At 48.9% G+C, this 11,422-nt stretch overlaps 1 protein-coding gene across 1 annotated transcript; it reads left to right on the top strand.

Moving 5' to 3' along the window:
• Positions 1–156: 156 nt before the first annotated feature.
• Positions 157–10,452, top strand: TBC1D13 (TBC1 domain family member 13). The gene is made up of 12 exons (XM_064727917.1): positions 157–286; positions 462–535; positions 796–836; positions 1,252–1,313; positions 1,588–1,687; positions 2,777–2,859; positions 3,013–3,172; positions 3,938–4,145; positions 4,720–4,883; positions 6,382–6,542; positions 6,695–6,752; positions 7,475–10,452. The coding sequence occupies exons 1-12, from the start codon at positions 264–266 to the stop codon at positions 7,538–7,540; spliced, it is 1,200 nt and encodes a 399-aa protein (XP_064583987.1). The 5' UTR covers positions 157–263; the 3' UTR covers positions 7,541–10,452.
• Positions 10,453–11,422: the final 970 nt, after the last annotated feature.

Genomic DNA, 11,422 nt, shown 5'->3' with positions numbered 1-11,422 from the left:
ACGGTGAATGCAACGGGCGGGGGCGGGGCTTCGAGCTATGGGCGGAGAGGGGCGGAGCTTTGCACGGAGGGGGCGGGGACAGGGACTCAGGAAAGGCGCCCTGGGGCGCGCGGGGCGGGGCTTAGGGCAGGGAAGGGTCCGTGTGGAGCGGGCGGCTCCGCCACGCCCCCTCAGGGCGGGGCCCGTCCCGCATCCCCCTCCCCGGGCAGCGTTTCCAGCCGGAGCGTTTATGCGGCGCGCGGGGAAGGGGCGCCGGGGCCGCCATGTCGCGGCTGCACCAGAGCAGGTCGGTGTCGGGGTCTGTGTGGGGACGGGGCTCCTTCCCCTCCCCACCCTGCCGGGGCTGCGCTGCGCGGGCTGGGGGCTCTCGATAATCGGCGGCTCTGAGGGGATGGGGGCTCTGGGGGGTCTCAGGTTGCTTGTACCAACCCTGATGACGCCCGCGGCTTCGCTCTCCTCAGGATCGCGGACTTCCAGGAGGTGCTCGGCGAACCCACGGTGGCTCTGAGCAAGCTCCGCGAGCTGTGCTTCAGCGGTGAGTGCCGGGCTGGGGAGGGGGCTCCGGGCACGGCCCTGCCCCGGGCTGGGGAGGGGGCTCCTTGCCCCGGGCTGGTGCCGCCTGGCACGGGCTGTCCCCTGGGAGATCACCCCTTGGACAGCCCCAGCAGCGTCCCTGGGGGAGCTTCGTGCCCCTCGGGAAGGAAAAGTGTTGCCAGGCCTGTTTGTGAGGTGACATCAGCATCCCGCGGTGAGAGATGGGCTAACGTGGTTGTTTCTCTGCCTGGTGTTCCACAGGAATTCCCTTTGATGGTGGGCTGCGCTGCCTGTGCTGGAAGGTGGGTTTTGCTTGGGGCGCTTTTCTTTCTTGAGAGTGATGCTTTGGGTTGATTAAGTACACGTAGTGCTTTTTTGGCGGTTGAAGTTGTAAACAAACAATAAATCCAGAGTTTAAAAGCCACTAGAAGTCAGCAGTAATTTGTGGAGATCAGCACTTTGCATGAGAGCAGCTTCAGTTTTAAGCAAGCAATGCATTTCGGTCAGGTTAGCTATTGATCAGTCCTACAAATAGTTCTGTGTGGAAAGCCAGTCCCTGAAATACTCCTGACTGTTGCTTAGCAAAGTACTTGGCTTTCTGGAGAGAAATCCCAGTATTTTCCAGGAGCCAGTTTGAGCCACTGGGGTTGCTTTGCTCATTTTGCAGGTGTAACAGCTCATTGAATACTAATTCCTGTTCACCTGTTTCCTGTGCAGATACTCCTGAACTACCTCCCTTTAGAGAAAGCCTTATGGAGCTCTTTGCTGAAGAAACAGAGGTGAGGCTGTTGGTACTTGTCCCTTTATTTTCAAAGATATCTACAGAGAAGAGGAATAGGCTTTAAATAATTAAGTACTTTCATAAAACAAATTGTTCTTGAGTGTAATGTGCTGTTCTCCCTGCTGCCTGGTGGACTGACCCCTTCAATTACACTGCAGAGAAAATCAGATGCCTTCTGACTGAGCAGGGTGGGGCAGAAACATCTGTTTGAACTCTGTGTGCTCACCTTGACCTTGTCTTCCTCATTGCAAATTCCTCTTTTCTTCTTTAAGGGATCTGTATTCCCAGTTCCTGAAAGAAATGATTATCCAGCCTGGGATTGCCAAGGCCAACCTGGGTGTTTCCAGGGAAGATGTGACCTTAGAGGATCACGTAAGTGCTGTTAAGCCTTTGTGCTGCAGAAAATTCCTTGGGGAGTTTCTGCCTCCCTGGGCTGCTCCTGGCTCTGTTCCCAACTGTTCTGCCCTGCCAGGGGGAGAGATGGTTCCCAGGTGCCAGCCTGGCACTGTTGTGGGTTCCCAGGTGCCAGCCTGGCACTTTTGTTGTGCTTGCCTTGAGTGTGAGTTACTGGCAAAGCAGCAATAGCTCTGTAGGGAGCTGTTTCCAGCTGTGCACTCCTCCCCTCCTGCCCAGGCCATGGATCTCCTAGGGAGAGGGAGAGGCTCACAAAAGGTTCCTGGAGCCATGAGATGCTCCCCTGGGAATTTGGGTCCATGAATGAATTCGGAGCAGAGGATAGGAAAGAAGCAGGAGAGTCAGGCTGGGCTGTGGTGTGGAAGGCAGGAGAGTTGATTATTTCTGATAATGCTGCTGGGTTGGTTTTTTTTTTTAACAGACTATTTCCTGCATGCCTTGGCTTTCTCCTTCTCTGAAAGTGCTGTTAGGAGTGTGTGTGTGTGGGAGGAGTGAGTGAAGTAACTGATCAGAAGAGACTGTAAAATGATACAGCTGCTCCCATGACCATTCTGAGCGTTCACTCCCCTGCAGTCACCCGCCCCACTGTGATCTCTGGAGCCTTGGTGGTGTAAAACTGGCGTGTCTGTAAAACCTCACAGCCAGGTCAAAGTGATCTCTGAATCCCTTGGAATGTAGCTTGTTGTTTTTTCCTTGGTTAGTTGTTAACTTTGTGTGGATCTTGGTGTGGAGAGAAGAACCACAACATCAAAGTGCTGGGTGGGTGGATAACTCTTACCCCAAGTCTAAATACCATCTCCATGGTACAGGTTTGGAGCTGCAGTCAGGAATCTTGTTAACAGAGGGGAAAAAAAGAACTGATTTGGAAACAAACTCTTGAAGAGATGAGTGAAAAGGATCCAAAATGTGAGAGAAAAAATGACCCTGATGTGCTCAGATTGTGCTGATGGCGGAGTGACAGCAGAAATGTTAAATCACTGGGTGTTTACTGAGGATATTGATATGTGTGAAACACGCTTGTTCTGTTTCTGTTGTTTCTCTCTTCAGCCTCTCAACCCAAACCCAGACAGTCGATGGAACACCTACTTCAAGGATAACGAAGTGCTCCTCCAGATAGACAAAGATGTCAGGTGAGTGAGGCTCAACCACTCCGGTTCTGAACCCGGGCGGTTTGACCAACAAATTGTACTTTGAAAAGGAAGTTTAATATTAAACCAACCTCCCACTCAACATGGGGCACAAACTTCCTTCTTGTCCCTGATTTCCTGCCGTGTCCCTCCTAGGAGGCTGTACCCTGACATGGCGTTTTTCCAGCGCCCCACGGACTATCCCTGCCTGCTGATCCTGGACCCCCAGAACGAGTTTGAGACGCTGCGCCGGCGCGTGGAGCAAACCACGCTCAAGTCGCAGACGGTGGCACGGAACCGCAGCGGGGTGACAAATGTGAGCTCTGGGTGGGGGCTGGCCTTGTCACAGGGCGAGGAAAGGACAATTCTTGGGCTGTTCTCTGTTTCTCTTTCTGCTCGTGCAGTGGAGTTAAGGAAACACCCCAGCAGATACTGAGCATTCTGGGGGCTGAACATGGTGGAATCAGTTGAAGTGCTTGACAGACTGTAGGGAATTATAGGTGTATTTAATTATAAAGATTGTTTTTACCTGACTTCAGGTAGAATTTGGAGTCACAAGTTATTTCATGCCTGACATATGCATTCCTGTATGTCCACAAACACTAAAGGGTTAATTTACTATGAATTTATTACAAATTTCCATAGTTGTCCAGAACTGGATCTCAAACTTGGGATTAGGAGAAGAGCAGAGTATCTGTTAAGATGTGTAGTCTCTTTCCCCTTTCATGAGTGTTACAGCACATGTGCTGTTGGGGAAGGTGGTTTCTCCCACAACTCTCAATACCCTTCCCTCATACTACTGACAAAGAAGTGGAACTGCTGTGGTTTTTACACAGTGGTGTGAGATCATGTGGTGCAATGATTCAGAAGGAACTGTACATTGCTGTACAGACTTTGTTCTTCAGGGACAGCCAGCACCAGGACTTCTCTGCCTGTGTGCTCCCAGAGCTGCTTGTCTTGGTTTATGTGGTATAAACAGCCCAGATCTTTTGAGGGGCCTGTGTGTGTTAAAAGCCAAGCTTGGCACATGTGCTAAGGGATCTGTGCCACTTGGTTGTCCTGATTCAGCTTTGTTTTCCAGGTGAGCTCCCCTCTGAAAAGCACCCCCAGCTCTCTGAGCGAGTACGAGGTTCTGCCCAACGGCTGTGAAGCTCACTGGGAAGTGGTGGAGAGGATCCTGTTCATCTATGCCAAGCTGAACCCTGGGATAGCCTATGTCCAGGGCATGAATGAAATCGTGGGGCCTCTGTACTACACCTTTGCTACAGACCCTAACAGTGAATGGAAAGGTGAGGAAGCCTTTTGACTGCTCAGCAGTGGCTGTGGTACTGCTACTTCTCTGCATGGCATGAGGAGTTTTGGGGAATTGGTGGGAGCTGAATGGGCTGGGAATGTTGAGGGCATAGGAAGTGAGGATTTTTGAGCAATTTTTGTTTATTTATTAAACTCAAAATCCCCTTAGAAGCTCTTGCTTCCTTGTGCTTTATATAGGTGGTAAGGAAAACTTTGAAAGGGAGGACTTTGCCTGTTGCTTCTGCTTCACAGGAGCTCTGAGGGTGTGTGCTGGTGGCAGATTATGTTCTTGTGCACAGATAACTGTTTTGTGACCTCATGTCACGAAGACCTTGTGTTGGACACAGGGTTAGTATCTGCAGTGCCTCTGTAGCTGTTTCTAGTTTAGAAAAAAAACCTAAAAAAAAGGTTGTCTGCTTTTGACCCAGACCAAGCAAGCCAAGATCTGGTGGGATCTACACCTCAGATCCAATACAGCAACCAGATATGGAACAAGGACAATTTTACAGCTCTGTACCTCTCTCAGTGAGGCTTCCTCTATTCTCCCATGTTGTTCTTTTCTTTCCCCAGAACATGCTGAAGCAGACACATTTTTCTGCTTTACCAATCTAATGGCTGAAATTCGGGACAACTTCATTAAGAGCCTGGATGATTCTCAGTGTGGTATTACCTACAAAATGGAGAAGGTGTACTCCACCCTGAAGGAAAAAGATGTGGAGCTGTATTTGAAACTGGTGAGGAGCCAGGTGTTTCTCTGGGTCTTGGGTGGGATGTGAGGAGTGGATTAACAGTGCACATGAACGTCAGTTTTGTTAAACTGCTTGAGTGGAACACAGAGTGCACGAAGGGCTTTGCTGTAGGGCAGAGAGACTCGTACCTGAGAGCTGAAACAGCCTCTTGGAGTGAGCCCAGAGTGAGCTGACACAGCAAGGCTTCCTCCCCTGCCTGCCTCTGAAAGCAAACTGTGGTTGTTGCACAGCTGCCAGCTGGGAGTCTGAAGGGACTTGGCCATGATCCTTGGTCACCTGCATAGCTGGAGCTGGAGTTTTTACTCTCTTGTAGACATCAAAACATGAGTTTTGCTGTAGAGCTCTTCAGCATTCCAGGCTACAGAAATTGTTTCTGCTTTTAAGAACAAAACAAAAAACATCCCCCACACTGCGCACACACACTTCTATTTCCAGTGCTGCCCTGACATTACTGACTTAAACTCCATGAAGCACATTCCAAAGGAGAAGTGAAATCCAGTGAGCTGGATGATCCCACTGGCCAAATTATACTGTTCCCTTTCATCCAAAGGTTTCCAGCTGCTTTGAGTTTGTGTGAGTTTTGTAGAACACAGAAGGCAGCTCTCATTACAAACATCTCCAGTCTTATAGTCCATTTGGTGTGAAAGTGCAAGGAGACTTTGGAAGGGAAAGCTATTCTTGTTACTGCAACCTTGACCAAATTACAATGAGGTTTTTTTCCATCTAGAAAAGTCAGGATATGTTTCTTCTATAATCCAGAAGATGGTTTGTCAGCACAGTGACACAGCCCACAGTGTTGGCTGGTAGCAGATCCAGTGGGGAGAAAAACTGCTTAATGTTTGGCTGGCAGGAAATGGTCTTGGCCATGCAGCAGCTGGTCCTTAAGAATATCAGCAGAATCCTGAGCTTGTTTGACCTTGGTTAAACTTAGGCTATGTTGGATTTAACATCAGAAAACAGGAAAACTTCAGGCTAAAGGTGCTTACAGCATATTTTACTGACCATCAGTGTGAACTCTGTTCCATTTTTTTTTATCTTTGTGAATAGTAAACCTTTTCATAAATACAAGGGTTCTGGAAAGGAGAGGAAATCCTGACAAACAGTGCCTGTGCTAGCGGGGGAGGGCTGCAGCTTTGCAGATAAAATACTGTTGAAATGGGAACTTTAAAATTACTTGGCAGGTTTAACAGAACACAGATAGAGCCTTTAGGGAGAAAAGCTTCCTTTACTCCATGTTGTGGATAGAGGAGCATTTTCTGGCTTGGCTGGAGGTGTGGAGTGTGGCTGCACTGCAAATCTCTCAGTCAAGGCTGAATGGGGGAGCCTCCAAAGGATGCAGAGGTTTCCCTGCTGCTGCAGGATGAGCTGGGAGCTTAGAGCAGCACTGGGGAGGAGACAGGGATGGAAACATGGGGTGATCTCTTGCCTGTAGGGAGCTGCCCGGGAGCACGTACTCATTGTTTGCCTGGTGCCTGTCTGACAGCAAGAACAGAACATCAAACCCCAGTTCTTTGCCTTCCGCTGGCTGACGTTGCTCTTGTCCCAAGAGTTCCTGCTGCCAGATGTCATCCGCATCTGGGACTCGCTCTTCGCCGACGACAAGCGCTTCGACTTCCTGCTGCTCGTCTGCTGTGCCATGCTGACGTAAGTACACACACACTGCCTTCCTCCTCTTCTCTTCCATGGATCCAGGAGTCCTCTCTAGGCATGTGGAGGGCAGCTGGTGAAGAGGTTGTCGGGTTTAAAGTTTTTTTTGTAAAGAGTCAGAAATAGCTGGAATAATTTCCGTCTTTCAGACTCATCCGGGATCAGTTGCTGGAAGGAGACTTCACTCTGAACATGAGGCTGCTACAGGTAAGAATTAACTGGAGTGGGTGCAGAGAGCAATTGGAAAAGTCTTAAAATAGTGCTGTGAGAGAGGATGACAGTATGTGAGAGGGTGGGAGAGTATGCCTGGTTCAAGATAAGAACCACATTTGTGATGTTTGCTTGCAGGAAAATCTGCAGGGATCAGTGGGAGTCTTTAGCATATGCGCCCTTTCTACCCTCCAGAGAAATTATCATAGATTGGAGGTTTCTAATGTTCCTTTGGTTTGCAAAAAAAAAAAAATTGAATAATTTCAAGCAAAGCTGTGAAACCTTATGTAACACTGCTAAATTTTTTGGCCAGAGGGTTTTGTTCAGTTCTGAGATCTGTGAGAGCCTTAGGTTGGAAATGCCTGCACTGCACAGTTGGATATCTCACGTTCTGCCAGTTCCTGCTTTGGGCTGTGCCAGATACTGGCTTTGATAAGGCTCTCTGGCATGAGACAAAGCCCTGTGTCAGGCCAGGTTACTGTGCCCTTGGAGGACAAAGTGAAAAAAATAAAACATCAACAAACCTTCTGGAAGGCTGTTGAAGTTTGATCAGTTACAAAACAGGAAACTGTCGCTGTTAAAGGAGTAACTGAACATGGCTGTATGTTATAATAGGCCAAGAACTTTGTTGTCAAGGTTTGCCTTGCTTAAACAAAACAAAACAATCTGTTTTAAGAATGCTGGGAAGTCACTGAAATGCCTTTGCTCCTTTGCCATAGGATTATCCCATCTCTGATGTTCATCTGATTTTGAAGAAGGCAAAGGAACTTCAAGATTCCAAATAGTCCATGGGCCTAACAAAAGGTGTCAGAGAACTGTGTGGCAGTGGATCCTGGGAGATGGCCCCTTGCAGTGTGATGCACTAAAGCTCCTACTGGTCTCTGCAAGATTTCAGGTTTTGTTAGAACTACTGGCCACCTTGAAGACTTCTACTCTATTTATTAGGTCAAGGACTGATTACTTCCCTATCTACTTGGGTCCTGCACTCCAGATTTTTCCACATCTCAAATGCCTCTTTGCTGCCAAAAGCAGTTCTTTGTATCTTTTTTTGTAATGACTTTGAGTTTGGGGAGAAAGAAACCTTCTGTCTGCATATCCCTGAAGGGATGGACTCCTGTATCGTGGAAGTAACACATGGAGTAACTTCTGATGGGGAAAGGACAGACTTAAGTCCAGTGAATTTTGGTGGGTGAGGATAGAAGGATCTTCCTCCTGTGAATAGAATGTATTCCAGTGAAGTCACACATTCTGCCATTCAAGTGGATTCTGGATTCTCCTCTCTCGTGTCTGCACTTGGCCATCCCTGAGGCGTGTGAAGAAGAAGAAGATTGCATCACTTTCTGCTGAAGGTCACCTGGCAGTTTGCACTCCTTTGACTGGGAAAGAGACTTGGGAAGCTGAGGTGGGAGGACACGGTGACAGCTGGTGGCTTTGTGCACCCAAACTGCCTGAATCCAGAACTGCCTTATCAACCAGGTGTCCTTGAAAGCAACATTGTGGTGGTTTTAACCCCCCTCTGAAGTGTAGTTCCAAGTCAAGCCTTACTACACACAGCCTTAGAGCAGGGAGGCCTCATGCTGCTCTGAACTGGAGCATATCCAGCTACAATCAGGATTCTGAAACACAAGAAATGGACACCTAATCATGTGCAATGAAGACAGATGTATTTAGGGATTTATACAGGCACACAACTGGAGTTTTCTGCCTCAGTGGCTTAAATAATACTACTCCCTTTAAGGTCTGGTCACAGTAACCTTGCTATTGTCTCACAGTACTCCTTGCCAGGAAGAGACAGTTCTGATCTGCAATAAGAGTCCCTCTCTAGCACAATCCAGCAGGCACACAGGCATCTGTCATGAGCTGGCTGATCCATGTTCTGTCCTGGTCCTGCTGCAGTCACAGCCCTGAGCTGGACACTTGTTCCTCTGAGAGGGAAACTGCTGCACCTTGGATATGGTCCAGTGGGCTCAGGTGAACAGGGACTGAGACAAAGCACAGGGAGAACTGCCCTGCACAGTGCTGAGCTGAGCAGAAACCCTGATCCTCAGAGAGAGAAACTGCCAGCACCCAGGTGCTTGTGTGGTGCAGAAGCTCTTGAGTGAACACTAATCCAAAATGCTTTTCCCTTTCTTTCTGTGCTGTGCTGGCTCACCTCTGCTGTTGGACACTGCAGCCTTTGGTATTTATGGGTGTTGATTTGTTAAAGGTCAGTCAGTCTTTGTAAGATCTGCTTAAGCTGCTGCTGGCCTAGACTTGCCCTAGCAGGAGGGATGCTGGCAGCCTTCAGCTTTTTTTCCTGGTGTTATTTCCTTCACTGAAAGCCTTCACAGGCTGCTGTCATTCTCACCAAGGTGTGTGGGGAGATGGGAGGACAGGTTGGTGCACGTTCCCATGTTCTTATTGGCAATCCCAGGCACTCTCTGCCTCTTGAGGAGATGCTCAAGTACCACTTGTGCAGAAATGTGTTGCTGCTGTGGTGCAAGAGCAATTTAAGGTTTAAAGCAATCTGTAATTAATACCTGTGGCAACAGTATCCCTCTGTGCTGCAATCTTTTCTTGAGGGTATGGTTTTCCTCCAAGAAAAATGGGACAGGTAGACCAGGACAGCAGTGTGGTGAAGCATCCTGGCTGCTCTGGCCACTGGATGGATGTTCTGAGCTGTTCCAGGTGGTCTTACAGCTCTTGGGTACCTGCCCTAGGGAGGCTTTTGGCCAGACCTGGTGTGGTCAGAGCCCCCTGGGAGGTTCTGTACAAATGTAAAACCACGGGGCCCCACTCTTAGGAGGCAGAATTTACCTGCTCCAAACACTTCTGTAAATACTGCAGCTTTCCCATTCCATGCACAAACTCTGCTCTCATCACCCTGAATCCTTTGCTGGGCTGTTCCTTCTGGGATCCCCTGGCACCTGCAGGGTTTCCTTATGCTGGAATTTCTTACTGGCACCAGGGACCACCCATGAGTGTTCCTGCTCTGAGCAGCTGGAATGTCCTTAAAGTAACCTGAGGAGAGAGCAGGCAAATCAGGATGGAAGCATTAGTTGGAAATGAACTTGTACATGTTTTCAGCATTATTTTGGGCCCAGGGGGTGACATCCCACTGGGGAGGGCACAGGGGAGGTGGCAGCACAGGTGTGGTGCTTTCTCCCTTCCAAAGGCTTGTGTTCTGTCACCTTGCTTCAGGGGGTGACAGTGAGGGCTTTTGGAAGGCGTTTGCAGTGGTTTAAAGGGATGCAATGGGAGATTTTGCTGCTGGAAAGGATCTCTGGGATAAATTCTGTAGCCTTATCCAAACTATGGCTGCCAAACCTATTGAGTTCTGTGGGGAGAGCTTGCAACAAGTTTGAAACGTCCAGACAGGCTGTTCCATACATAAAAAGCTGTTTTTTATTCCTGCTTATTTCCTTCCTGTGTGGTAGAACTTCTGTCCTGCTGTTGAAAGGAGTGGTACTTTTCATTGTCTTGAGACAGCTATTTCTTTATTCCAAGACTTTCTCCTTTCTTTAAGAGCAAAAGCAGATTTTCTGAGGGGACAAAAGAAAGTCTTAACCTTTTAGCAGCTTTTAAATCTCCTCACGTTCCCCTTGGCTTCATTCCTGAAAGGTTTTTGGTGATTTATTTTTGTTGTTTTTGAAGTGAGACAATACTTAACTGGTGTTTCCTTACTTGTGTGGTCAAGTAACACCTGTTCCAGCCTTGAGATGTTTCTGCTTCTGCTTTCTTACAATCCTGACCTGCTGAAAGAGCTGATCTTTGGGGTGGGAGGTGTTACTCTGGGGTGCCTTGGGGACCCTTTATCTCACAGAGAATGTTTAAATAGATCCTACCATGTGTTCCTCACAGGCAGGACTACTGCCAGACAGGGGAAAGGGAAATCACCTGCAGCTGGGAGGGAAACCAGGACACTGCTGGATGTGGAAGAGATGAGTTTTCCCTGGGAAGGAAAGGTCTCTTCTGCCTGCACCCCACTGGAGTTCAAGCTTTGTGGAACTTGGTGGCTTTGCCAGTGAGGTGGATCAGGCTGCTGGTGGTGGTCACTCGGGAGATTGATTTTGAGTTTGAATTTTGTGACTCCACCTAGAATTATTCACACTTTGGCATTGAACAGAGTGAAGGCCAGAAGTTGTTTTGGGGGAGTCTGGGGTGTTTGGGAATCAGAGGCTGATTTTCCTTAGGGAATGTCAGTGGCTTTGTTTTAGCTGTTTGGAGCAATCTTCTAAAATGCCCTTTCCCCAAAGAAAGGAACAGATAACACTTATTTTTTTCCACTTTATTTGCGAAGAACTGCCAGAAAATGGTGTAGTGAACGTTTCATCACTCTAAAACTCCTTCTTTTACGCTTCTTTTTTTCAAACACTATTTTTGTAAGGTTTCCTTTAACTAAACGGATGTCTGTGCAAACCTCTCCTGTCGGTGTGACTCGGACTGGGGCCGCAGGTGTGACAGAGAGCCCTGGGGAGCCAGCCCGGCTCCTCCTGCGCCTTCTCCTTTCCGCCGTGGGTTTGCTTTGCCTTCCCCAGGAATACGCGGCACGGGTGCCACCGCTCCTGCGAGCGCTGTGGGTGGCGGTGGGCAAGGGTGACCTTGTCCCCGGTGTCCGTGTGCCGTGTCCCCGGTGTCCGCGGTGTCCGTGTCCTCGGTGTCCGCGGTGTCCCCGCCCGCTCTCTGGG

The sequence above is a fragment of the Zonotrichia leucophrys genome, chromosome 17, assembly GCF_028769735.1.
Source record: "Zonotrichia leucophrys gambelii isolate GWCS_2022_RI chromosome 17, RI_Zleu_2.0, whole genome shotgun sequence".
Taxonomy (NCBI): Eukaryota; Metazoa; Chordata; class Aves; order Passeriformes; family Passerellidae; genus Zonotrichia; species Zonotrichia leucophrys.
This window is presented reverse-complemented; position numbering and strand designations above follow the sequence as displayed.

Bases quoted from the DNA above. Each gene is read 5' to 3' on its own strand.
- TBC1D13 (XM_064727917.1), top strand. From the start codon at position 264: ATGTCGCGGCTGCACCAGAGCAG. The intron at 1,314-1,587 runs GTGAGGCTGTTG...TTCTTCTTTAAG, and splicing joins TCTTTGCTGAAGAAACAGAG to GGATCTGTATTCCCAGTTCC. The intron at 1,688-2,776 runs GTAAGTGCTGTT...TTCTCTCTTCAG, and splicing joins ATGTGACCTTAGAGGATCAC to CCTCTCAACCCAAACCCAGA.